This window comes from Leopardus geoffroyi, chromosome B2, assembly GCF_018350155.1.
Source record: "Leopardus geoffroyi isolate Oge1 chromosome B2, O.geoffroyi_Oge1_pat1.0, whole genome shotgun sequence".
NCBI lineage: Eukaryota > Metazoa > Chordata > Mammalia > Carnivora > Felidae > Leopardus > Leopardus geoffroyi.
In genome coordinates, this window is record NC_059332.1 from 33,693,081 (window position 1) to 33,720,411 (window position 27,331).

The following is a 27,331-nucleotide window of genomic DNA, read 5'->3' on the forward strand; positions in this document are numbered from 1 at the left end:
AAATGAATTTTAGCTGGTAAGTAAGGGTCAAGGTGCTACTTTGTACATGGCGATTCCTTTTTTTCCTGCTTTCCAGTTCCCTGTCCCAATCTCTACATTCAGTTAAATGGTCTGACATTTACTGTGGATCCTGTCAGCTTGCTCTGGGGAAACCTCTTCTGCCTGGATTTATACCGCAGCTTGGAGCAGTTCAAAGCTATCTACAAGCTGGAAGATTCAAGCCAGAAAGATGAACACTTGGATATTCGACTAGATGCCTTCTGGTTGAAGGTAGGGGAGAGTGGGATTTCGTCCCCTGTTGGCAGCCATAGTTGCATTTCTCCCATGGCTATAATCCAGGGTTCTGCTCTGTCCCTTTGATACAAGAAAAACAGTGTCACACCCCAAATAGTCTTTCACATGTGTATCAATGATAGGTTGCAGAGCTACTCAGATGTCCATTCTGAATCGGGTTTCATTTTCTCTCTGAAGGTGAGCTTCCCGCTGGAGAAGAGAGAGCAGGCTGGGTTGCATCGTCCTCAGGCCCTTGTCTTTTCTGCATCAGGCATGACTGCCACCAATACGCGTCATGCCCCACATTGTAGTTGTCTAGACCTCCAAAGTCTCTTCCGAGGTTTTGCGGCTGCTGAGTTCTTTCATTCCAATTATGTTCACTTTCCCAAGGTTCCAGGTGGCTTTAGCCTTCTGCACATGCTTTTTTTACATCATGCTTTCCAGATGGATTCCCGCCTTCCTCAACCCAGTACCCTCCCTCCCCAGAGGCTTAAGGCTTCCCAGGATCTCTGGTCCATCCACTTCACCCAGATCTCCTTGGATTTTGAGGGAACAGAGAACTTCAAAGGCCATACCTTGAATTTTGTGGCCCCCTTTCCCTTGTCCATTTGGGCCTGTCTGCCCCTCCGCTGGCAGCAAGCTCAGGCACGGAAGCTCCTTTTGGCCACAGAAGGGAGGCTGAAACCATCAGCTAGCTTTGGCAGTCCTGCCCAGTCTGAGGTCCTTGCCCCAGACACTGTGTCCCATCAGAGGTCAAAGACTGAACATGATTTGAAAAGCCTGTCAGGCCTTACAGAAGTCATGGATGTTTTGCGAGAAGGCAGCAGTAGTGTGGACAATAAAGGGCCTCTGACTGAGCTCGAGGATGCAGCAGATGTTCACATGCTTGTACACTCCCCTGCACATGTCCGTGTGAGGCTTGACCATTACCAGTACTTGGCTCTACTGCGCCTGAAGGAGGTGCTACAGGGTCTTCAAGAACAACTGACTAAGGATACAGAGGCCATGACTGGGTCTCCCCTGCAGGACCAGACAGCTTGCATTGGGATCCTCTTCCCCAGTGCTGAGGTGGCTCTGCTCATGCATCCTACCCCTGGGACTGTTGAAGCTGACTCGGCAGGTTCAGATACCACCAGCCTCATAGATTCAGAGTTGTCTCCTTCAGAGGATAGGGAGCTGAAGTCTGATGCCTCTTCAGACCAGGGCCCAGCAAGCCCTGAGAAGGTTCTGGAGGATAGTGGCATTGAAAATCTGGATGCATCCCAGGATAGGCCATTGCCTCTCCCTAGCAATGGAGAACTACAGGATTCAGATTCTCTTGCACAGCAGGAGGCAGGGAAGGGCCATGAGGCAGTCGATTCCTTACAGGCCAAGAGACTGAGCAGAGCTCAAGCATCCACCTCACCGGCTGTGTTGAAGCCCCCAAGTGGCAGGGATACTGCTGTGAATGGACAGGCTGAGCTCATCCCCTTGAAGAACATTGAGGGAGAATTGTCAAGTGCTATTCACATGACCAAGGATGCCACAAAAGAGGCTCTCCATGCCACTATGGACCTCACCAAGGAAGCTGTGTCCCTGACTAAGGATGCCTTCAGTCTGGGCAGAGACCGAATGACCTCCACCATGCACAAGATGTTGTCCCTGCCCCCAGCCAAGTGAGTGGTTCTCTGCCTCCTTCATTCACCCTATTTCTTCCTCCTAGCTCTGATCATTGGGCTTAAGGCCTCCTGCTGTGTGTACTTTTAGTTTGGGAAGCACCATCTAGTCCAGGACAGTGTATAGCATGGCCTCTTTAATGTGGCAAAGACTTTAGTTTTCAGTGCTACCTGCAGGGCAGTGGAAGAGTTTTCAGGCTACCAAGAGGATATAGGTATGCCAACTGTAGAGACTTATTTTTAGGACTACCTCTAATTCTGTGATAGAGGAAGAGCCAGAAATTGGATTTTCACATGCCATGTATCTTAGCCTATTCTTGGGGAGTTTTCAAGTCAGCATTTATTGCTTCATAGGATCTTCCCTCCTCTTTCACTGAGTCACCATTATTGATACAGATAGGCTCAGAATAATAATGAATAATAATAATGATATCTGGCATCTGCATGATATTTTATTCTTTTTAGTGGTCTTTCATGTAGTATCTTGTTTGATTTGAGCCCCACAGCAGCCCCATGAGATAGTTACAGAAATTTGTATCCTCAGTTTATAGCTGAGGAAACTGAAGTTTTAGAAAGGATGAGCCTATGAATCCTTTATCTTATAAGTAGAGAGGTTGGGGCTTTGGGTTTGCTTTCTGGTACACCTTATCAATGTGTGCCAGAGTTAGAGAAGGAAGAATTTCATCTATTTTATCTATTTATTCAACAAAAAAATTTTTTTTCAACAAAAATTTTTTGAACCCTGACTCTGTCCCCAGCTCTGTGTTAGGCACTGAAGATGCAGTAGGGAGTAAGCAGAAAAACACAGAAATGCACAGTCAGAAGAGTGGAAAGGTATGGATTTTTCCATGGGTGCCTTGTGGTTTTAGGAAAGATAATGAAGGCTATGGGAAATCTTTGTTGGGGACTCTTTGTGGTTTGAGGATCATGGTTTGAAAATCAGTGGCTTTAGAGCTTTGTCTAAGTGGATTGTGGGTCTAAATGGGTCTCTAAGCAATGCCAGTTCTCTTAGGCACAGATAGCCTAGGAGGAAGGAGAAGGGAAACTTAAAGGGATAAAAGTATACTAATACTAGGCAACATTTATTGAGTGCTTTCTATGTGTCAGGCACTGTCCTGAATACTTACAGTATTAATCCATTGAATTCTTGTACAACCCTGAAGGCAGGTACTAATATCAGTCTTCCTTTTACAGATGGGGAAACAGACTTAGGGAGGTAAGAAACTTGTTCAAGGTTGTATAACTTGTGAGTGGTAGGGTGAGGATTGAAAGCCTGGACTCCTAGTCACCAAACGTGCTGCTTTTTCTAAATGGAGAAGCATAAGGGAGATGGGAAAAGAGGAGAGGTGGTAAAGAGAAAAGAAAGGTGTGTGTGACACCAGCCTTTTTTGAAACACCAACCTTGACTTCTGACTTTCCAGTCCCATGGCCTCTTCTCAGTCCTCCCTGTCCTCGACAGCCCTGTGTGGCAGCCAGCCCTGCAGTCATCCTGAATGCCTGTGGCCCTGTCTGGCCACTCGCACTACTCAGAAGGAGCCAAGAGAGCTTGGATGCTCTCTTCTTCCCCTTATCCTATAAACACAACTGTTCCACAGCGCTAGGCTGTCTGTATTCTGATTGCTTTTGCCATAATTTTATGCTTTAAATTATAAAAATGATTTGTGTTCATTTTGTTGACAATGTAGAAAAAGAAGAATAAAGAAGAAAACAAAGTCACTTGTGACAACACTATGCAGAGATAGCCACTATTTACATTTGGATCTATTTTCTTCCAATTTTTATACATATACCTGTGTACCCGTGTGAATCCTTACCTGTGTATACACACATAGTATACACAAATACTGTTTTTTTTGGCAATAGAATTATATTATTTCTATATCATGTAGAAAACTTCCAGTTTTATTCACTTAATGTTTTAGTGTGAATAATTTCCCATTCATTAGGTATTTGAATACATAATTTTTAATTGCTCTATTGTGTTCTAGCAAATGTATGTGTCCTAATTTATTCATTCATTCCACTATGGGCAGGCTTTAGTCTGTTTCCAGTTTTTCTCAGGTAGAACCAATGCTGTGTTAAATGCCCTTATTTTTGTGAATATTACTCTTTTTTGCATATCTGAATCTTTAGAATAAAAATCCAGAAGTGGGTTATTATTGGGTGAAACACTACAAACATTAAAAAAAATTTTTTTTAATGGTATTTTTGAGAGAGAGAGACAGAGATGAGTTGGGGGTGGGGAGAGGGGGTGAAAGGGAGAGAGGGAGACACAGAATCCAAAACAGACTCCAGGCTCTGAGTTGTCAGTATAGAACCTAATGCGGGGCTCCGACTCAGAAACCGTGAGATCCTGACCTGAGCTGAAGTCAGGTGCTTCACCAACTGAGCCACCCAGGTGCCCCAAACTACAAACATTTTTTAAGGTTCTTGACGTATTTGCCAAACTTCAGGAAGGTTTATATCAGTGCATTTTTTTAAATACTTTCTAAGTTATTTTATCCATCTCTCACTTCTGCTGTGGTCTATATTTTCGGTTCTGACTTTTCTCCCCTGCTCGTCATTTAAAACTATCTACTGCACGTAGTTCTGCATGGATTTTCCAGGGATGTGTCGAGCCTCACATACATAAAGCTAAATTCCTTATCTCTCCCCAGACCAGTTCCTTTCTTTTCTTCAGTAGCATCATTCTCCTGCTTGTTCAAGCTCTGTGTTTTAGCTCTGCCTCTTTCAGTCATTTGTCAAATTCTGACTGTAATCCCCAGAGCAGTGGTTCTTGAAACTGAAGCATGCTTCAGAATCACCTGGAGGGCTTGTTAAAACACATTGCTGAGCCCCACCCCCAGAGTTCCTCATCCAGTAGGTCTGAGATGGGGCCTGACTGTTTGCATGTCTAATAAGCCACCCGTTGATGCTGATGCTCCTACCAGGACGACACTTTGAGAACACTGCTCTAGGGAGTCTCATGGCCGCTTCTGCTGTCTGTTCCCGCATGTGGACTATTTCAGTAAACCATTAATTTATTTCCTCATTGGAGGTCTTTTCCTCCCTACCTTGTTTGAAAGAGTCAGGTCACAATTCTTAAAACACAGGCCTGATCTTGTTATTTCTATTCTCTAAAACTTTCAGGCTTTTTCCTTATAACCCCTGAATTTAGTTTGAATTTATTAGTGTGGCATAATCAATTATTATGATATTTCCTTACAGCACTTTACAGTTTTTTAATAGACTATTTTTTAGAATAGTTTTAGGTTCATGGCAATATTGAGCAGAAGGTACAGAGATTTCCTGTATATCCCCTCTACTTAATAGTTTTAAAAGCACTTTCATATGTAATCTTTAATCCAGGTTTTTCAGTAATCTGGCTGCAACCCATGTGGTAAAGAGGAAAAAAAAAAAAACACTTAGCAAGCAAGAAGTTAGGAGACTTGGGTTTTTCTTAATTCCACCTTTATGACCTTGAGTCAGTTTTTTCACCTATAAAATGGGAAGGTAAGATTAAAAGATCTTTAAAGGGGACACCTGGGTGGCTCAGTTGCTTAAGTGTCTAACTCTCAATTTGGGCTCAGGTCATGAGCCCTGCCTCAAGCTTGGTGCCGAGGGTGGAGCCTGCTTGGGATTTTCTCTCTCTCCCTCTCTCTCTGCCCATCCCATGCTCACGCTCTCCCTTTCTCTCAAAAAAATAAAGAAGAAAAAAAAAAAAAGATCTTTAAAGGTTTATTCTCACTGAGTTGTGCCTTTCTGTTCTCCCCAGCAAAACCAAAGCTCTAGCTGGTTGAGCTACTGACTGGTCTACAAAGGTGCTTTTTATTTTCTAGTTCCATGTCTCTCCTCATGTGTTTTCTTCCCCCATAGAATGCCCCCTTCCTTCTTTCACAGTCCTTCAAGGGCCACCTCACATGCCATCTCTTTCCATAAAGCCATTCCTGATCCCCTTCTTCTCACCCTTTGATATTGCCTAGCCTTTGGCTTGTATCTCTTTCCTCTATGAGGTGTGTGATTTACTCCCATATACTGGTAAGTTGTGTCTAAATCTCCTCTCTCCTGGGGCACCTGGGTGGCTCAGTCAATTAAGTGCCCAACTTTGGCTCAGATCATGATCTCACGGTTTGTGGGTTTGAGCCCCGTGTTGACCCCTGTGCTGACATCTCAGAACCTGGAGCCTGCTTCAGATTCTCTGTCTCCCCTCTCTCTGCCCCTCCCCCACTCATCTCTCTCTCTCTCTCTCTCTCTCTCAAATAAGTAAATGTTAAAATAAATAAATAAATCTTCTCTTTCCTGATAGATTATACATTCTCTGAAGACAAGGGATGCCTTATTTCTTATTTTATCTACTCTCCACCCCCACCCTATACCTAGTATGGTGCCTTTTATGCAGAAGTTTTTCAGTAAACACTTGTGGAATGGATGTGGGTGGTTTCAGGTGTCTTCATTAGCACTGGGGCTGTAAGTAGTTGGTCTCCTCTAAAAATGGGATGACCTTGAATAAACTTGACATTTAATGTTAATATGGCAGAGCTGCTTATGCAGTTTGAAATGCCGGAGGATTCACAAAGGCCAGCAATTGAAAATGGTGTGACCCCCTTATAGCAGGTAATAGTTGACATCAGAGTTTATGTATAAATAACTATTAGGGCTGAAAGCGATGGGTATTGCAAGGGACAGAACATATATCTTAAGCCACATTTGTGGTTTTTGTTTTTTAAACAGGGAGCCCATGGCCAAAATAGATGAGGGGGCGGCAGCACCATTGAGTGGAAGTGCTGCCCGACTCCGATTTTTCTCCATGAAGAGGACGGTATCTCAGCAGTCATTTGATGGCGTTTCATTGGATAACAGTGGCCCTGAAGATCGGATTTCAGTGGACAGTGATGGCAGTGATAGCTTTGTGATGCTCTTGGAGTCTGGTAGGTGGAAGCAGAGCCAGGCAAAGTTGAAGTCCAGAAAGGGTTCTTTCTGCTGCCTGTATCCCAGTAGGATACAGAAGGAGCTAAGTTCTGATAAAATAGACATTTTCTTAACCAAAACCAAAAAAGAGAAATTTTAATAGATTTGTGGCTCTGGTTTTATCCACACATTTTCTAGGTTATGGGTTAGCACTTAACCTTTATCACAGAACCAGACTCAGACCAAAGGAGAGAGTGCTAGTCTTACCGCCACGTAGCTGTGGCAGTAGGATTAGTTTGGTGGCTCGCGTCAGTGGTGTGTGTGTTGTCTGTTTTTGTTTTGTTTTGCCTATGTATTTTAGTGTTGGAAAATAACTAGAAGCTTTGTCTATGGTAAAATGAGTAACTCTTAGGAATTGCATCAGTCACTACTGGAAGTTACACTGGTTCTTTTATCTTATTGAACTTGACACTTTTTAAATGGTCTCTTAAGAGTGTCTAAATGAAAATGAAAAGAGAATGCACTGTTTCTGAAACTGGGTGGTGTGTACCCTGTTTGTTTTGTTATTATTATGGAATATGGAATATTATTCCAAATATGTAGATTTCAAATATGTAGAAAAGTAGAATCAAATAGTGAGTCCTCATGTACCCATTACCTAGCTTCAAATATTAAGAACTCATGGTCATTCTTGTTTCAAATATACTTCTGTTCACTTCCCTTCCTTCCATGTTATTTTGAAGCAAATTCCAAACATATCATTTTGTCCATAAATATTTTCATGATGTATCTCTAGGAAATAGACTTTAAAAATCTTTGAAGGGGCGCCTGGGTGGCGCAGTCGGTTAAGCGTCCGACTTCAGCCAGATCACGATCTCGCGGTCCGTGAGTTCGAGCCCCGCGTCAGGCTCTGGGCTGATGGCTCAGAGCCTGGAGCCTGTTTCCGATTCTGTGTCTCCCTCTCTCTCTGCCCCTCCCCCGTTCATGCTCTGTCTCTCTCTGTCCCAAAAATAAATAAACGTTGAAAAAAAAAAAATCGGGGCGCCTGGGTGGCGCAGTCGGTTAAGCGTCCGGCTTCAGCCAGGTCACGATCTCGCAGTCCGTGAGTTCGAGCCCCGCGTCGGGCTCTGGGCTGATGGCTCAGAGCCTGGAGCCTGTTTCCGATTCTGTGTCTCCCTCTCTCTCTGCCCCTCCCCCGTTCATGCGCTGTCTCTCTCTGTCCCAAAAGTAAATAAACGTTGAAAAAAAAATCTTATAAAAAAAAAAAAAAAAAAAAAAATCTTTGAAAAAAAATTTTAATTGTGGTAAAATATATATAACATAAACTTTGCAATCTTAGCCATTTTTAACTATAATTCAGTGGCATTAAGTATATTCATCGTTGTGTGACTATCACCAACCATCTCCAGAACTTTTTTCATCTTCTACAATTGAAAATCTGTACCCATTAAACAGTAATTCCTTGTTCCCTTCTCCCTCAGCTGCTGGCAACCACAATTCCACTTTCTGTTTCTGAATTTGACCACTCTAGGTACCTCATATAAATGGAATCCTTTTGTGACTGGCTTATTTCACTTAACATAATGTCCTCAAGGTTCATTCACTTCATAGCACGTGTCAGAATTTTCTTCTTTTTTAAGGCTAATACTCTATTGTATGTTTATACCACATTTTGTCAATCCATTCATCCGTCAGGGAACACTTGGGTTGCATCCATTTATAGGTTTTCTTTTAATGTGACCAAATACCACTATCCATTCTTAAAAATGAGCAATTCCTTAAATCCATCAAATTCCCATTTGTTCTCATAAACGTCATAAATGTTTGTTGTTGTTGTTGCTGTTGTTGTTTTTATAGTGTCATTGTTTTTAGAGATTGGATTTGAACAGAATTTTTTGACTTTGAAACTCATCTGTTGTCTTTCTTATACAGAGTCTGGTCCAGAATCTCTTCCACCAGGAACTCTTCCAAATGTCCTGGACAGTGCTGGCGTTCAAGGGAGCCCTCTTATGGATAGTTACGGCCAGGGTCACCAGAGGCCAACAGTTCGGTCTCACCCAGTGGGGAAGACCTCAGTCTTCACCCGGTCAGCTGCTCTACTTTCTTCTCTGCAGAGGGTAGGCTCAAGGCTAGAAGCTTGGGAGGGACGCAGCTAAGAGAGTATCCTTTTACAGGTCTCCGTTCTGGTCCTGAAGGTGAATGAGGTGTCTTTTGGGATTGAGGTACGTGGTGAAGATCTGACTGTGGCCCTTCAGGCAGAGGAACTGACCCTCCAGCAGCTGGGAACCGTGGGACTATGGCAGTTCCTGCATGGACAGTGCTCAGGTGAGGATGGTAGCAATTCCAGGAGAGCTGGTGGGATTTATCTGGGGCAGCCCTAGCTTCACCTGTCACTGTGCCCCAAGGATACTTGTCCTAAGTGCCAAGCCCTTGGTCGTTCTCTCCAGTAGCCATTAGGGGGAGTAACTCCAGTGAAGCCTCTTGCTTGCAGGGAGACTCCCAGAGGTCTTTCTGGGGCTTTGTATTCAGTAGGCTATTAGCCATCTTCACTTCCCAGGTGCTCCTTAAGCTTATACAGGAGGCCACTGTCCACCTCTTCATTTGTGTGGCTGCTGACATCAAACTGTGTCTGATCAGGGAACTGCTGTTACTCAGATTCAGTCCTTTGATAATTGTACTTTATTATTTATTTACTTATTTATTTATTTATTTTATTTTTTATTTTATTTATTTTATTTTTTATTTTTAAAAATTTACATCCAAGTTAGTTAGCATATAGTGCAACAATGATTTCAGGAGTAGATTCCTTAGTGCCCCTTACCCATTTAGCCCATCTGCCCTCCCACAACCCCTCCTGTAACCCTCAGTTTGTTCTCCATATGTATGAGTCTCTTCTGTTTTGTACCCCTCCCTGTTTTTGTATTATTTTTGTTTCCCTTCCCTTATGTTCATCTGTTTTGTCTCTTAAAGTCCTCATATGAGTGAGGTCATATGATTTTTGTCTTTCTCTGACTGACTGATTTCACTTAGCACAATACCCTCCAGTTCCATCCATGTAGTTGCAAATGGCATGATTTCATTCTTTTTGATTGCGAAGTAATACTCCATTGTATATATATACCACATCTTCTTTATCCATTCATCCATTGATGGACATTTGGGCTCTTTCCATACTTTGCCTATTGTTGATAGTGCTGCTATAAACATGGGGGTGCATGTGTCCCTTCCAAACAGCACACCTGTATCCCATGGATAAATGCCTAGTGGTGCAATTGCTGGGTTGTAGGGTAGTTCTATTTTTAGTTTTTTGAGGACCCTCTATGCTGTTTTCCAGAGTGGCTGCACCAGCTTTCATTCCTGTATTTACTTATTTTTAAAGAGAGAGAGAGGGGTGGGGAAGGGCAGTGAGAGAGGGAGAGAGAGAATTCCAAGCAGGCTCCACACTGTCAGTGCAAAACTGGACATAGGGCTTGACCCAGGAACCATGAGATCATGACCTGAGCTGACCAAGAGTTGGACGCTTAACTGACTGAACCACCCAGACACCCCCCGCCCACCTAGTTTAATAAATACAATAGTATCATTAACTTTGAAGTCTCCAGGAGCCTCTCTCCTGGATCTTCTTCTGCCTGTCACCTGTCATAGAGAACCACTATCCTGAATTTTGTGTTTATCATTCTCTTGCTTTACTTTGCAATTCTACATGTTTGTATCAACGTATTATTTAGCTTTGCAGGTTTTTGAGGTTTTCTAAGTGGGATTATTTTGTATTCTTTCATGATCGGCTTCTTTCTTTGATATTCTTCAGATTCTTCTGGGTTGTTGAGTTAGCTCTGATATACTCATTTTCATTAATATATAATACTCTTGTATAAATATACCAATTTTTGCTTTTTAAAAACAGCTTTATTGAGGTATACTTTGCATTTATGAAATTAACTCATGATAAGTATACAATTTGATAAATTTTAGCAGTTTAACAGAGTTGTGCAACCATTACCATTGCCCCCAAAATATCCCTTGTACCCATTACTCTACTTCTTTACAGACATTTGGGTTGTTTCTGGGTTTTTTTGCTATTTCATACAGGATTGCCTTGAACATTCTCGTGCGTGTCTCCTGGTATGTGTGTTAGAGAGTTTCTCAGAGTTACATTCCTGAGGATATAATTTCTAGGGCATTAGGATAGGTATAACTTTAACTTTGCTAGATAATACTGATTTGTTTTCCAAAATGCTTGTAACAATTTGCAGCTATATAAGTATAGAAGTTGTTTCATATCCTTGGCTACACCTGTGATAGGTCTTTATGGACTTTTGAGAAGATTAGCATAGATCCTTCTTGGCTTTATCAGAGAGAAATGAGAACACCAAGATTTGGAGAAAGGAAGAGATGTTTAAGTGTAGCAGAGTTGAGGGTCCTGTGTTTTTTCTTGGCCTTTAGCCCAGTGTCTCAGATTTATAGCAAGGCCAGTTTTTCATTGGCCCTTGACCTCCCTTCCACCATGAGGGGCATGATAGCAAAGTGGCCAAGCCCAGTCTTTGTGGTCATTGTTGCCTGCATTCAAGTCCTGTGCTTGCTACTTACAAGTTGTATAACTTTGGGCAAATTATTTTCTGTCCCTTAGTTCCTTCATCTCTAGAATGGGAATGGTGATAATACTTTTGGCATAGGGTTCTTAAGAATATTAAATGTATGTAAAATGCTTAGAAAAGTCCCTGACTGATAATTAATTGATGTTTTCCTTCTGTCTCTCTTCTGAAAGGTACAAGCTTTCAGGAATCCTCAACTCTGAAGACTGACCACATCAGGCCAGCAGTGGGCCTTCGCTTTGAGGTGGGGCCTGGTGCAGCCGTTCACTCCCCACTGGCCACACGAAATGGCTTCCTGCATTTCTTGCTTCGAGGCTGTGACCTTGAGCTGTTCACTTCGGTGCTCAATGGCCTGGGGCCCTTCTTGGAGGATGAAGAGATCCCAGTGGTAGCTCCCATGCAGATTGAACTCCTGCACTGCAGCATCACCCTAAAGGTGAGAGGAGCTTTTTTGGTTTTTACTCTAGACTTTGTCAGGCAAGGAATTCTGGCAGTGACTGCTATCATCTCTTCCCTGGCCGCTGTACAGTGTGGTGAGGATCAAGTGAGTAAATGCAGCTTGGCATTCTTTGTGAAGGTTATAGTAATACATAAAATGTGTGTTGCTATCAAAACATTCTGGATTTAGGTGAGGAGACCTTGTCTCTAGCCCTGACCTTGTCGTTGGCATGCAGCATGACTATGTATAAGCCCATTAAGTTATCTGTCCTCGGTTTGACCATCTCTAGAACGGGAGAAACTCAGTTATGTTTCTCTACGTTGCAAGAATGTGTGGATACACAATGGCATAAAGCTGCTTCAAGCCAGATGGTAGAAGCATGGGTTGTTACCCAAACTGCTCTGAGCTGTTTGAGGGCATCATGTGGTTTCCCTTTTTCCTGCAGGATGATATACCCCCCATCTATCCAACATCTCCAGGCCCTATCCCCATTACTCTGGCCATGGAGCATGTTGTGCTGAAACGGAGTGATGATGGTGTGTTCCACATAGGCGGTGAGTTGGGCTTGTTGGCCTCCCGGCTTCTCTGCCTTTTCTGTCCTGTAAGGGAGTGGGTGATACCTAGGAATTGCTTGCATGTTGGCAGAAGTTTGCTATTTAGAACGCTTTACTTTTTTCCAGCTGCTGCTCAGGATACACCATCAGCTGAAGTACCTAAGAGTGAGAAGAGGCAGCCCCCCAAAGAACAGATGTTTCTGGTGCCCACAGGAGAGTCTTTTGGAGAGAAGGTGAGGACCTAACTGCACAATACCTTTCCCGTAGACCCTTAGTGGCTGTAAATTCAGAAGCTGGTAAAACTCAGAGAGCTGAAAAGGTTGCCTGTGCTGTGTATAGCTGGGTAGTTTGGGCTCCTATCATCTAGCAGCAACTTCCAGAAGTGCTGAATAGAGGATGTAAGTCAGGAACTGTAGGTGAATGCTTGCTGATCGTGTATTTCTACCTGTTGCTGTCCTTATAACTGATGAATTCTGAAGATGGGATTAGGCTTTTAGAAAGATCTAGTTGATCACTAAACAAATTTATGGATTTTTCTGCTTCAATTCTGCCTCCTTGTTCCTTTACTGGATGTTTCTGCAAGGCGTGTTACCTTATTTATTAACTGTAAATTATTTATTGTTCCTCAGGTGAAAGAATTGCCTACCCTACAGAAGGAACTTATAGAAACTAAACGAGCATTGGCCAATGCCAACCAGGATAAAGAAAGACTGCTTCAGGAGATTAGGAAATATAACCCCCTCTTTGAGCTCTGATAGCAGTGGCTCAGCCATCTGTGCCAAGGAGAGAGGAGGAGATCACCAGCAATAGCACCACCTATGACAGAAGGCGCTGTCCAGCATTGAATAAGTCTGCTAAGGATGCCAGAGGGACTGGGGAGTGCTCACCTCACTCCTTGTGGTGTCCTTTCTACTAGCTGTTCTGACTCAGGTGGAAGACAGGGCAAAGTATGACCAAGTTCTAGGAAACTGGGGGCAGCTTTGTGCGTGGCTCAAGCATGTCTTGCCTGTATAAAGCCTTTTGGCCCTCTCCACACTAGGTGGAATCTTGTCAACACTGTAGGGCCATTTCACAACCTGGTTTCATGGCAGAGACATTTGCTTCCTCTACAACCTGTGTGAACAAGAGAAGGTACCCATCTCCTCAGTCACCCACAGAGCCACCAAAGATTCTATGTCCCAGAGCTTCCTGTAGCAGACCTGAGAAGTCCTTGGCCTGAGCTTTGGCCATGGTAGTAGAATAGAACAGGAAATAGCTAGCAAGGCGGGAGCCGGGAGAGGCACAAGAGTAAGGGAGACCTGGATGCTGCCTTTTTTGGAAAGGGAGCCAAGCTCATACCATCTTGGCTGATCCTACAGTCAGCCAAGCTGTATTAAGCTTCTTTTCTGTTGTACTTCATCACTGCGATGCGATTCTGTAACAGAATTTATTTGGAATTTAAATCAAGAAAATATATTCACTGAGCTAGGTTGAAGGTATGATGTGGTAAGAATCACCAAGGGACTTGATCCTGAGCCCCCTGTTGCCTGCCTAGAGTCCTGCCTCTCTTCCACAGCTGTACTTCAGAAGTTTCCTTCATCTCCCTGGGCTCCCAGGCACATCTGCTCTCCAGGCACTGGGACTTTCTACCAGCACTCTCCTCTGCATTTGGTGGTTTGGGAGCTGAAAATGTGTTTTAAACTATAACGTAAACATCTCAACCTGTTGCCTCTCATATCCTTCTATCACTGTGGCTTTTTAAAACCGTGTAATTTTGACTTAAGTAAAAAACAAAACAAAACAAAAACGCTTCAACTTAGGTAGGTTTCCCCTTGCCCCATAAAACAACTATTTCCCCCCTCTTTCTTTCCTACCTAATTCTTCCCCAGCATTCTACCTTCATCCATACTGCTCTGTGATACACTTCATGCTGTGTTGATTGGACGGAAGTTCATTAGCTAACTAAACTGGCAAGATGGTAAAATAGTTATTTAGTGATGTCACTAAAATCTTAATCACACATGACCTATTGGAGGAAAGATCAACTATTTTCCTTTATGGGAAATCATGTCTGACTTGCATATTCTAGTTTTTTGAGGATAAAAAGAAACATGCATTCAAGAAGGAGCAAGATATAATTTCTTCAGACTTCCAAAGAACTTTTGTCAAGGTCCGTCACTAAAGCAATTTTAAAAGCACCAGTTACTATGAGATACGAGAATATTTTGTCATGCTTAGGAAAAAACTTAGACACTGAAGAATAAACATCTTTCTAGAGATAATGTTAATGGGAAGTTTCCTATGGGTCAACGCTTGGTTTAACCTTACTTAAGACTTTTATAAATAATCTGAGAGCAGGATATTATAATGCAGTCAAGTGTCCCTACTTCCAAGGAATAAAAGGTAAACCAGAAGGGACTTAAAACAATAACGAAACCAGAGAAGGCACATAAGCCAGGCTGTGACTACACAGGAAAATCACAGGTGAGGTTCAGTCTAGGTAAGTGTAAAGTAAAGTACTTACCAGCAACCAGTGAGGCAGCCAGCTCTGTTAGAACTCAGCACAGAAACTTAACCATTGCTGAAGGGAAGGAGGGGTCAGTGTGCTGCTGTGGTTCAAAACCCAACTGCATCATCAGGAAAGGCACATGAAGACAATACAGAAAACAGGACCCCTTACAAAACCATTTTAATGGCTTAAATTGTCTGTGCATTTCTAGTGACCTTATTTGCAAAATACATGGTGAAGGGAAGAAAGGTCAAGAGAATAGCAAAAATTATCAGAGAGTGGAGATACTTCCACATGAGTACACATATTTAAGATGTTGGCTCCAATTCTGGAAAGATGAAAGCTAAGGGTGGTGTACATCAGATAACCAGTCAGGAGGAAGGACGTGTTCACCAAGTCCTGAAATACAAGCTCTAGGGCTCAACTTCATAGCCTTAGGTACAAGAAAGCACTTCCCATAGCCAATCAGAAACTTAAGGAGCTCATTGTCCAAGAAGTGGTGTTGGCAGAACCTATGTACAGGTGCTGAAGGTTTAAGAGGAATCCTTGTATGGTGGCCTTCCAAAGGAATTCTAGAAAACTAAGGCCATTTGGTGAAATACAACTGAGAGGGTAACTGTGTCCCTCCATAAACTCCCCCTTAGTGTTCCTTTGGAAGGCATAATGTTGAGCAAAATGGATCACTGGTCCTCTCAAGTATGGCCTTTCTAATGTTCTTAGAGGAGGGAGATCCAGTAGCTGGAAAATAGAATCATTCAACCTTAGGTTCACCTGAATTGGTTTAAAACCACATTCTGATTCTCTTCCCCTCTTCACCTCCCCCACCCACCATATCCCTCTGGCATCCCTCCATGCAAAGAAAATGCCTAATAGGTATTGCTTGGAATACCTTCACCTTAAGCCTGTGCTTGCTGGTAGGCAATACAAACAATTCTGGCAGGCATCAACAAGGCTAACCCCTTTAGTGACCAGAGTTCAGTCAGGTTTCTGGGCTCTCCGGAGTTCTTGTCTATGTGACAAATGGAGCCCTAGAATTTCTGACTTACATGGCAGTTTTGGCTATTGTGTCTTGAAATCCTCCTCCAGGAAATGTGGTGGGAGTCATGGTCCCATGAAATTTTAGTAACAATCATCTTGTATAACTTCATACTCCTATTCACTGGGAGCGAGAAGACTTTCTTGGTAGTCCTCAGGGTAAATGTAAAGAAAAAAAAAAATGGAAGGAAAACAGTAGTGCTTTGGACTGCTTATGATTTCTGCCTTGGAGCTCTAAGACTGTGAACAAGAAATAATACCTCAAGAAAATGTCTGGAGTGATAGCACCACTATCCCTCAAAGACTTCAGCTGCTGCACATCATCATTTCAGCTGTGAAACATTTACAACTATGTATCATCTATGATTGTCTAGATTTCCTGTTTACATGGACGTGCTGGAGACCGGCTTTAGTGTGTAGGGACTAGTTTAATTATCTCTTAGCTGAGCTACAGGGATGATTATCAATCTCAGATTTGTATTCATCTCACTGGAATAATTAACCTCATCTCTTTGATTTAAGACAGAAGGAATAGGTTCTATTTTTGTGATGGCTGCTTTTGCTGTATTATTTAATCTGACTCCCATCCCCACCCCCACCTCCCACCCCACCCATTTTGCCATGGGCCTCAAATTTTATATACCCTTTTCATGCTTCTGAAAGGAATGGTTTCTGTGTATGGAATATACGAGGGATAAACATTATCCCTCACATGCCCCATAATTTAAATGCTCCCATTTAACCCATTTACATTAGTTTTCCCTTAGACTAGTTCAAGGGCTGGTGGAAAGCAAGTAGTTTGAAGTATTCCCATAGTGATATGGGAACTTGCCATTCCAAACCTTAACACCGAAGGTTTGTTTTTTTCTCATTTAATATTTGCCTAAACTTCTAAAATCAGTTATAGTAACATCACAAAACAATGGAAACAACTGAACATTGCTGCAATGCTAGTAGAATGACATTTGGTTGAGAACTACAAAAGCTGTCATTGCCTTGTGACTTACCATAGTCCTTACTCTTTCAAGAGAAGCTGGTGTGATGTACTATCCTTCCAGAGACTACGGCCCTCACCTAGATCTTTCCCCACTTTCTACTAGAATAGGAATATTCCCATTCACCTCTAGGTAGGTATGGATAGTAGTTAGTAGCTATTGTTGAGGGGGGATTATTTTCCCCATCTCTTACAACAGACACAAGGAAGATGCACTCTGGGAGAAACTTAAACGGTGAGGCTTTGTTAAATGGCCAGGCTTGGGATGTGATCTTTCTCCCTTGTTGTTTATAAGTTTCAGCCTTATCTAATATCTCAAATTGAAATAGCTGTAGTTCCTATAACCGTTAAAAAAAAAAATTCCTGTTGGAGCTGAGAGACTATTTGCTTTTTCTTCCTTCCCCAGTTTATTAGTTTTTGGTCAAGATTTAGCCTGAGTCTTACAGCATTTCTTTGTGGAATGCCCCAAATGTGATGTGTCTTCACTGGCTAAATACATGTTTAAAGCCATGGGTTTTAGTGTAAGATATAAAAGATTTGCTCAACTTTGTGAGTGCAAACTGTTTCTCCCCACTCCCCCCCCCCCCCCCCATCAGGGTGCTGAACAGAATTGGAATCTTTTAAGACATGCTCAGGAAAGCTTCAAAAGAGAACAGCTTCAAAACTCTTCTCCCTATGAAACTGAATGATAGAGGAAAGGATTCTTGGGGATTGCCAATTATATACAGTAGCCTTATTACTGCTAATCACTGTCAATAAAAGGTCACTCCATTCCCCTCTCTTTGAGGAAAACAATGAGAATGTATCTGATGAACTGGAATACTGGTCAGTATTGGGAAATTTTAATGTTGCATTATCTAATCAAACCTTGAGTGTACTGGTTCTGTGAACCACCTGAAAAAAGCAAATTAAACTTACTAAACATTGGTTGTGGTTTATCTGTTTATAGGAACCTGAAATATATGGGCTTTTACATTATTTTTAAGTGTTTTAAGTACTCTTGAGAAAATTTTAAATGGTTCTAGTAGAAAATGGGAAGGGCTCAAATTTTCAAAAAAAGCCAAAGACCAGTTTTAATCTGACACCAAAAAATAATGATGAACTTCTCCCCATTCCAACCAGCTAGACAGAAAATGAATACGCATAAGGCAAGTTGGAAAACAGTTTAATGATCACTCACCAAGATCCATAGGGAAATTTACATGTGTACAGGGATAAACTTTTCCACTACTCCTCCCATCACTGTGTTCTTCATGGTAGAGTATCACAAGTCAAAGTTTCTGGTTGTTTCATCTACTTAAAACCAGATGGAAGAAACAACCTAAATCATAGCAACTTCATGCTTCAATGTGAAACCATCAAAGCTTTCTTGGAAAGACTTTCTGAAAGCAGCTTCTCTGTCTGGAAGACGCTTAAGGCCCATGTACCTTTCTTCTTCCAACTAGCCAAGAAATAGTTAAATGCCTCAGAATGTCCAAAGAGGTGCCAATATTTAGTCAAGGCAAGTATGACACAGGCTGCATGCCTTTTAGATGTGATGAATATCAGAGTTCTGAGAAAGACATTAAAATCATCATGGAATCCTTAGAGGACTAAAGCACCTGTGCAAAAGTCTCATGCAGTAGGAAGTCTGGAACCAGTACTCCTTCCTTCAGTACCAGGCCTTTCTAGGCTTCAGTCTAGAAGAAGATGATTTTTTTGTGCTTTGAGTTGGGGATCTGCCCCTTCGACTTTAACCTCCGAACAGCCTCCCTCATATGTTTGGGTTGTAGTGGTGGCATCTCTCCCCACTTCTCACACACATCCAGTGCTAAACAGAAGATAAGAAGAAAGTTTCATGGTCACACAGGACTTATTAATCACATAATCCATTTGAATCCTATAATTCTCATTAACCCTTCTTAAGCTTGCTAAGGAAATAAACCGAGACATTTTCCCTTCTTAAGAGAATGCTATAAAACCTATCACATTAGCTTTAGTGTAATATATAATCTTCTACTTAAAAAAATAAAACATTTCACTGACTGGAGACCAGCAATACACTCAGCCAAGGTTCTTTCTTTGATGGATAGAGGACAGTTCCCAGGATTCATAACATGAGGCACAACTCCTCATCATACCACACTGGTCAGCCCCCAGTGATAGCTTATCTTAGGTCTTTAATTTGGCAACAGAAATGAGCAAACTCCATTGGGGAAAAATACGAAGTAGGCTTCTGTCGCCCTGGACTGAGGACAGGAATCTGGAAAGATTTCCCAGATGCTTCCTTGAGTCCCAGTATTAAAACTTTTGAGGAATAATGGTCATGCTCTCCTGAATACAAAGTGCCCCACTTGGTCCACTTCTAGTGCAAATGGAAACACCCACAGGTACTTTATTAGGTCCCCTAGCATAGATATTCTTGAAAGTTAAGACCACCAGAGGTTCAATCCTGTACATGCTATCAACAACACTTACCTTCTTCTACCACCTCCCCGACGAAAACCTTGGAAATGCCAGACATAGCAATAACAACATTCTGAGACACAGAGGTGCCAGTGATGGACTGGATCAGCTTGAAAGAAGAACAAAGACTATGATTAAGAAAGTCAAGGACTGCTTTTAAGAATATGGTACCCTTAAGAGTTTTGTACTAAAAATGTTTTTACTAAAGGCTGGATACTGAAATTAAGACTATTAAGACAAAGATTCAGGTGTACAGCAACTCATTCTCTACGTTTAGACCTTATCCCCAGAATACAAAACTCCAATTGATAATCGAGAGGCATTTTATTTTTGTTTTCCTGTGTGAATGATCCACCAACTTGGCTAGCACCTCATTCAAAATGAGGTGGACACAGTTCTTGTGTCTAGTTCAACTCTCATATCTGATAAATGAAGTGTGGTAGCCCATCCTTACCCTTTTAATGGCTGCCTTAGGGAACGCTGACCGGCGGTACATCTCATAACGGTTCAGTTGCTCCTCAGAAAAAGAAGAAACCAGGATTCTAGACAAAGATTCAGATAATTAAGTTGGCTTACAACAACAAATGTTTAAGGTATATTATCACATCAATAAAAGTCTCAGACAATTAGAAAATGAATTTTCGAGGGGTCAATAGCATTAAGCTTGGTGCTTACAAGGAATGAAGACAAAACATTTTTACTCTTTAGAAACTTGAGAGAAAATGACATACAACTTCGTTTCTACTTCATTAACAACAAAAACTTAAACTACAATGTTGGGTCACTATATAGATTATGTTTTCAGCACTAGGCTCTCTCTACCCCTAACTCTACCTTATTACATTTCACATTGATGGTAAAAATTTGATACATAAATTTATATTCAAACCAGTAGTTTTTGACATTAACAGACTTGGGGGAAAATATTTGTAAAATATATGGAGAAGGGTTTATGCTCTTAATGCTTTCCAATAAATAAAAGATAGCGATTTTGGAAATAAGCAAAGGACATGAATAGGCAAGTTACAAAAATACCGATGACCAACACAGAGGAAAAAAAGTTAACCTTCACTATTAACTGAAGAAATTAAAATGATAAACTAAAATAAGATAACATTTTTCATGAATCAGACAGATGAGCATTATAAAGAATGGTGTTAGTAAGAATGGGAGGACACAAACTTATACATGCTAGTAGAGTGTGAAGTGCAACCACCTTTCTGGAGAAAAATTTGGAAATGTGTATGAAGAGTCTTTGAAAACATTCAGACTGTTTGAACTGGCAATTCACTCCTTGGGGGTTTATTTAGGAACTAAATGGACAAGTATGCAAAGATGGGCTCAAAGATGCTCAATCATAATAATGTCAAAAAAAGAAAAAGAATTACAGGGATTGGTTAAATGATCATTCATCTACATAATGGAATACAATGCACCCACTGAAATTGATAATTTACAGGCAGATTTACAAGAAAGTATTTAGCTATAAATATTTAAAACATTTAAAACAAAATCTGAAAAAGTATATAACCTAATCCATACCCAGGGTTAACTGTGGGTGGTGGGATTATGGGTAATTATTTTTTCTATTTTTCGGTATTCTCTGATAAATTTGCAATGAGCTCATTAAAAAAGTTATGACCTATGTATAATTACTGACATGGAAAACATTCACCATATACAATGTGAAAAACAGGTCACAAACAGTAACATCTTTGAAAAAATTTATTTCTGGATATACATGTATAGAAAATATCTTGGACACTATACCTCAAAATACTAACAGTGTTTATTTCTGGTGACAAGAGGATATTTTTTTCTTTTTATTTATTTATATTTCCTAAAATGTTACATAAAGTATTATTTGCTTTACTTTCTTTTGAGTATAAAAAAGGGAAAAAAATTACAGGCTCCCCAAATTTATTGACTTTGTACGGTCAAGTTAGAGACTTGAAATGGGGAAACAAATCAGAAAGTAACTTACTGCATCTTTTGAATCTCATCTTCATCCACTTTTTGCTTCTTCTCTTTCTTTTCTTTGGTATCTATTTTCATTTTTTTGGCTGCAGGAGTAAGTAAAGATGAGTCTTCCCTTTCAACTGCTGTTAAATCTGAGATATCCTGACTCTTGAGCTGAGAAGATGAAAAGAAACCCTATTATATATTTGGCCTACGTTTCAGACTTGGGGAAGAAGGTAAGACCTCATTCTCTTTACAGCCCAACAAATCCATTATTCAATAGTTTTTTTGGTTCCAAGCACTGGCTGTACCATCATGCGTTAAGATACATTCTCTGTCCTAAAGAAGTTTATAGCCTAGCTGTGAAAAGAAAACCAGCCAAAGAATCCAATTTTCCAGTTTAGCTTTATGATCCTAGATCTAGTATGTTTACAAAGGAAATGAAGTGCCAAGGATCACGATAACCACTCTCCCTCATTGAGCCCACTTTCCTGACCTCATCCTTTAGGGCGGATGTCAGAAAAGGCCTCTCCATCTAGCCAGCTCTTCTGCCTCTAAATCTATACATCTCTTTATTGTTGATGATTCCATCTTGAAAGAATATTAAAAAGGAGGCACCCTCTCATCAAAACAGTGTTTCTTTGGATTTGTAACTTTTAATAATTTTTTTTTTTTTTTTTTTTAAGTAACCTCTACCTCCAGCATGGGGCTTGAACTCATGACCCTGAGATCAAGAGTTGTAGGTTCTATCAACTGAGCGAGCTAGTTGGCCCTGGATTTGGAACTTTTGTTTTTTAATATATATTTTTAAAGCTTATTTATTTATTTTGAGAGAGAGAGAGAGAGAGAGAGAGAGAGTGAGTATCCCAAGCAGGTTCCACACTGACAGCACACAGCCCAACGTGGACTCCAGCTCATGAACCATGAAGTCACAACCTGAGTTGGAACCCAAGAATCAGAAGCTCAACCGACTGAGCCACCCAGGCGCCCCATGGATTCGGAACTTTTAAGTGAGCTTCTCCCACACATAATGCTCTTTTCTTCCTATCTTTCAATTCTACTGTATCACGCAAATGTTTCTCACTGCTAGAATGTGAACTTTTTGAAGATAGGTTTGTCTCTTATTTCTCTCTCCCCACATAAGCATTTAACATAGGTTTACTCATGCTAGATGTTTAATAATAATTCAAATCCAAACTTCATCCCCTCCAACTTAATATACAATCAAAAGACAACAAACTTCATTAATGGGATTTAACCTCTGTTTTTCTTAAAGAGGAACTCACATAAACTCATAGAGGAATATGAGGGGGTAGGTAAAAGTGAAGATAGTGTATCTTTAAAAAACTTTTCAATTTCTTCTCTAGTTACCTATTTATACAAGTTTTCTAACCTCTATGTGCTTGAATTTTGGTGATTTATATTTTCCTTAAAAATGAGTCATTTTTCTTAGATTTTAAAATTTATTTGGCCTAAATTTGAACATCAAATATTTCTGGTTTATTCTGTTCTTTTTCTGGTTTCTTGAGTTGGGTGCTTATTTTCAGCATCTCCTGTTTGTTAATACAAATATGTAAAGCTATGAATTTTTCTTTAAATACAGTTTTGGTCAAGGCCCGTATGATATGATGTAGTGTTCTCTTTGTTAATTTAATCTAAGGGCTCTTTAAAGAACAGTTTAAAATGTCCAGGGGTTAGTTTATTTGGGGGGAGTGGCAGTTGGGAGAAGCTTTTTGTTGTTAATTTCATATTTATTGCACTGTGCTAATAGGATGTGCCCTGTTTTGATTTCCGCTTTTAAGAATTTGGGTTTTTCTTTGTGGTATGGTATATGATAACTTTAAAGATTGATCATATACCATACCACAAAGAAAAACCCAAATTCTTAAAATTTAAATTAACTTTAAAAAAGGTTTGTTTTTTGATGGGGAAAGAGAGAGAAAGAGAGCGAGAGAGAAAGCGCGCATGTGCGTTCACGCGAGTGGGGGGAAGGGCAGAGAAAGAGGGAGACAGGAGACTGAGAATCCCAAGCAGACTCCGTGCTGTCAGCAGGGAGCCCAGCCTTGGCTCCATGTCACAAACCCTGAGATCATGACCTGAGCGGAAGTCAAGAGTTGGAAGCTTAACCAACCAGCCACCCAGGTACCCCTGGTATATGATCAATTTTTAAAAGTGTTTCAGTTTGGGGCGCCTGGGTGGCTCAGTCCATTAAATGTCCGACTTTGGCTCAGGTCACGATCTCACGGCTGGTGGGTTTGAGCCCTGCGTCAGGCTCTGAAGCTCAGAGCCTGGTGACTGCTTCGGATTCTGTGTCTCCCTCTCTCTCTTCAACAACCCCCCCCCCCCCCCCCCCCCCCCCGACCAGCCGGTCGTGCTCTCTCTCTCAAAAATAAATAAACATTAAAAACAACAACAGTGTTTCAGTCAGAAGTATCAAAAAAAATGTATCTCCTGTTGGGTGCAAATTTCTGTATGTAGTGAGCTCTTTATTGGACTGAACCAATTATTATTCAAATCCTCTATGTCCTTAAGATCTTTTTTAAAGGTTCCTTCTTTAAAAAGTTTCATCACATTTTTTTTTAATGCTTATTTTTTGAGAGAGCGAGAGAGCATGTGAGCACGAGGTGTGCAGCGGCAGAGAGAGAGAAATCCCAAGCTGGAGCCTTGCTGACAGCGCAGAGCCCAATGCAGGGCTTGAACTCAGGAACCCGTGAGAACATGACCTGAGCTGAAATGAAGTGTCCCATGCTCAACCAACTGAGCCAACCAGGTGCTCCCACATTTTTCTAAAAGTTCTTACTTTATATATTTTGATGCAACTTAATTCTCTGAAAGGCTGTTTCTATCTAATCCAGTGTCCTCCCCATGATCTGTTTAAGTCCCTAGGAAGTTCTAAGACTCCAAGATTCCATCTCTAGAAATGGAAGCCAGAGCACGCTGAGATTCTAGTCCCCTGACTGATGCTCAGTTAGGCAACACTGCTGAGCTCTTGGAGTTTGGTGTGTTTATGCTATAGAGTCCCTTGGACATTGACACCCAGGTCACTGGTCGTAGTTAAATGTCCCACGAGGGTAAAAACATGACTGAACCAGTAACTCCAAGTCTCCCTTTAACGGCTCTGCAGCGTATGACAGTTATGCTTGAGCAACATCTAGGAGAAACCATATTTCGGTCAAAGGGATACGAGGAATCCTGGGTTCTAGCTCTTGCACTGTCTGTGACATCAGATCCCAATTTCCTCACCAGGAAAACCAAGAGGCTATGTAAAATTCCCTTAGGGGCGCCTGAGTAGCTCCTCCTGAAAAGCATGGGACTCTTGATCTCAGGGTCCTGAAGTACAGCCCCACGTTAGGGGTAGAATTTGCCTAAAAAAATTTAAAAAATCTCTTAGAAGTAGCCTTAATATCTAGGAGCGGGGATTAAAAGTATTAACCCAGAGGCTGGGGCTCTGGAACCGAACCAGCACTACAGTTTTGTCTCCTCCCTCTCCGCACACATCTTGGCAGATCTAGAGGGAGTCGTGGTGAGTTCGAGTTATCTGGGCTTGGCAGGGACCAACCAGGAAGCCGGTCGAGCAAGCTCTGTTAACACAATCTCGGAGTACTCCTCTGACCTCATCCACACATGTCTCCCTACCTCTCCTTCCTCCGCCGCAGCTTCTTTCAAATCCGCATCTCCGTCCCCATCAGTTTCTTCTGGGATTCCGTCTGTGTCGGTAGCCCCCGGGCCCCCGGGAGCAGCAGCCGTTTCTTCTGACTCCCCCGTCTCTCCACCTTTTTCCGGGGGCGACTCGCAGGCATTATCCATAGCAGCAAGAAAAAGAAGGGCGAGATCGCAGTCCTGTCAGGTTCTGGAGCTCGGGACTGACTGAGTCAGAGCAACCCAGAAGCTTACTTCCTATCGTCGCGCTGCGATGACGTCACCCCTACCGCTCCTCGGAGGGATCATTTTAAGGCACGCGTAGGGAACTTCAAGAGCTCCGTTTTAACTGATTTGGTGGCGGTTGGAGACGGAAAATTGAGGGTACGGAAATCAGTTTGTGGGTTTCCCATTCTGGGAAATCAGCATTTGTAAAGGAGAGCTGTGTTGTTTCCTGAAGGACGTTTTTCCCCCTCCATGCTGCCTTTCTAAAAACGTGGTTAACTCCCTAATCCATTTTCCTCAGAGTAAAGTTTGGGGACGGTAGAAGACTCTTTTCCGTTGTACGCCAATGTCTTGGGATGTGGCTGCCTGGTAAAGTTTTAGGCAGGGACTCAACCTCGTACATTTTAATTGGGGAGAGGCCGTGGGCCTGTGTGAATTGCCATTTCTTTTCGGTTCCTCAAGCACCTAAAAAAAAAAAAAATGTCATATAACTTGAACAGAATTGATCCAACCCATCGATTCACTCCACATTTGTTGAGCGCCTAATTAGAGGTAGGAACAGTTCCAGTAGCAAAGACAATATATACTTTCTACCCAATTAAATGATTTTTCCAATTTACCGGTACTCACTATCCAGGTCGGTTTCACAAACTTGACTTCTTATGTCAGTTCGGTTAATTTCATCAAAAAGTAAGAGGAAACAAATTCTACTGGGAAGGGAGGTCTTGTCTTTGCATGTTTCACTTTAACGAGCCTTTTCAGAGATTGGGACCATGAAGAAGAGATATTTGTATTTTAAAAATTTCCTCTCTTCCCTCACTGAGGTGCGGAGCAGGCCATTTTATTCACCTCCGTATCACTAGGTCCCAACATCCATCACATATTTAACTTATGCGTGCCGAAAGAATGAACTTGGAAATGTAGGTGCGCGTTACCGTATTTCTCTCTTTGTTTCTACGCTGCCTGGGTGAATTACCGTATTTCCTGTCCTGTGGGCTCCCAAAACCTTTGGGGAGGAAGCGCACGTCGGGAGGCGCATACAGGTGGGCCCCATTTGTTCCCTAACACCTGTACAGCTGGTATCTATCAGGCGCTTTCCTCTTGCCCTGGGAGGCCTATCCCGACACAAACCGGTCGGCTTCCAGCAGACCAAAGCCACCTGCGCCCGCCGGCCGAGCCCCGCCCAGCTAGGTGGGCAAGGGGGCGGGGCGCGGGGGCGCGGTGACGCGTGACGCCAGATCCCGGAAGTGACGCGCTCCTGGGCAGAAAAGGCGGGGGGGAGGGGGGTGGTGTCCCCGGCCGGTTTGGGGGGTGCGTTGCCCGGAGACGGAAAGTTTGGGAGCCGGAGCAGGCTCGGCTGCGGCCCCGGGAAGGGGGTCCAGGGGGCGGTGGCCCTGGGGATGGGGAAGGAGCAGGAGCTGCTGGAGGCGGCCCGCACCGGGCACCTCCCGGCCGTGGAGAAGCTGCTGTCCGGGAAGCGGCTCTCCTCAGGCTTCGGGGGCGGCGGCGGCGGCGGCGGCTCCTCCGGGAGCAGCGGCGGCGGCGGCGGCGGCCTCGGGTCCTCGAGCCATCCCCTCTCCAGTCTGCTCAGGTGGGTAACGCGCCGGGGCCGGACGGCTGGCTGGAGATCCCCTCTCCCCCGCCCGTCTCCTGGGGCTCCTGAGAGGTCGGGGCGCCTGAGACCCGGGCGGGTGGCTTTGCTGGGTGCCAGGGTCGAGGACCGGCGGCCCACGGGGCCAGGAGCGCCCGTGCAGGTCCGCGCGGCGCCGGGCTCTCATATCCTGACCCGGCTGCGGAGAATGGTGGGAGTGCCCGGGTGGCAGCCTCCGCCGCATGGCACAGCCCGGCTTCACCCTCGCCCGCTCTCGGGTGCCAGCTGTCGTATGTCACAAGCTACTTTAGAGCAGAGAAATATTTATTTGAAATCTCCCTCGCCTCATGCAGGAACTCCCACGCCTTGCAGAATCCCACCGCTCCCCCGGAGGAAATTCTCCTGGTTCCCTTCTTTTGGGAACTTGGAACCTTCCACCCTGCTCCGCAGGACCTGGCTTTTGTTGTTGATACTAAAATTGTGTCTGGATTTATCACGTTCAGAGTGGTGTTCTTTTAGCCCCTCTTGTGCTTGCAGCTCAAATTCTAGTTCGTT

At 42.8% G+C, this 27,331-nt stretch overlaps 3 protein-coding genes across 10 annotated transcripts in view; 2 read left to right on the forward strand and 1 right to left on the reverse strand.

Annotated features, from left to right (window-relative positions):
- UHRF1BP1 (UHRF1 binding protein 1) overlaps positions 1-17,844 on the forward strand; it is a 72,753-nt gene extending 54,909 nt beyond the window's left edge. Inside the window, 10 exon segments of the mRNA XM_045497960.1 lie at positions 77-270; positions 472-1,928; positions 6,639-6,835; positions 8,748-8,843; positions 8,846-8,901; positions 8,990-9,140; positions 11,581-11,843; positions 12,292-12,400; positions 12,527-12,633; positions 13,030-17,844. Coding sequence (XP_045353916.1) covers positions 77-270; positions 472-1,928; positions 6,639-6,835; positions 8,748-8,843; positions 8,846-8,901; positions 8,990-9,140; positions 11,581-11,843; positions 12,292-12,400; positions 12,527-12,633; positions 13,030-13,155 — 2,756 coding nt within the window. The 3' untranslated portion in view covers positions 13,156-17,844.
- Positions 17,845-18,065: 221 nt separating this feature from the next.
- On the reverse strand, positions 18,066-25,618 carry TAF11 (TATA-box binding protein associated factor 11). 2 transcript variants are annotated; one of them, XM_045497973.1, is made up of 5 exons: positions 24,958-25,243; positions 21,347-21,495; positions 19,817-19,904; positions 19,375-19,471; positions 18,066-18,727 (listed from the first exon to the last, which is right to left on the reverse strand). In XM_045497973.1, exons 1-5 carry the CDS (start codon positions 25,126-25,128, stop codon positions 18,597-18,599), a joined length of 636 nt encoding a protein of 211 aa, XP_045353929.1. In that variant the 5' UTR covers positions 25,129-25,243; the 3' UTR covers positions 18,066-18,596. The 2 variants fall into 2 exon arrangements, with proteins under 2 accessions (XP_045353929.1, XP_045353930.1); XM_045497974.1 differs by lacking the exon at positions 19,375-19,471 and having other exon boundaries at positions 18,671-18,727; positions 24,958-25,618.
- An 824-nt stretch (positions 25,619-26,442) lies between these two features.
- Positions 26,443-27,331, forward strand: part of ANKS1A (ankyrin repeat and sterile alpha motif domain containing 1A) — a 178,197-nt gene continuing 177,308 nt past the window's right edge. For 4 of the 7 annotated variants that reach the window (XM_045497962.1, XM_045497965.1, XM_045497961.1 and 1 more), the window contains exon 1: positions 26,443-26,776. In XM_045497962.1, coding sequence (XP_045353918.1) covers positions 26,586-26,776 — 191 coding nt within the window. In that variant the 5' untranslated portion in view covers positions 26,443-26,585. The remainder of the gene's footprint in view (positions 26,777-27,331) is intronic. The other 3 variants (XM_045497963.1, XM_045497966.1, XM_045497967.1) reach the window with 2 other exon arrangements.

Excerpts from the sequence above, each read along its gene's own strand:
- TAF11 (XM_045497973.1), bottom strand. The coding sequence starts at position 25,128 with ATGGATAATGCCTGCGAGTCGCCCCCGGAAAAAGGTGGAGAGACGGGG. Across the intron at positions 19,472-19,816 it reads CTAAGGCAGCCATTAAAAGG|CTGATCCAGTCCATCACTGG; the intron begins GTAAGGATGGGC and ends TCTTCTTTCAAG. Across the intron at positions 18,728-19,374 it reads CGGGGAGGTGGTAGAAGAAG|CACTGGATGTGTGTGAGAAG; the intron begins GTAAGTGTTGTT and ends TCTTCTGTTTAG.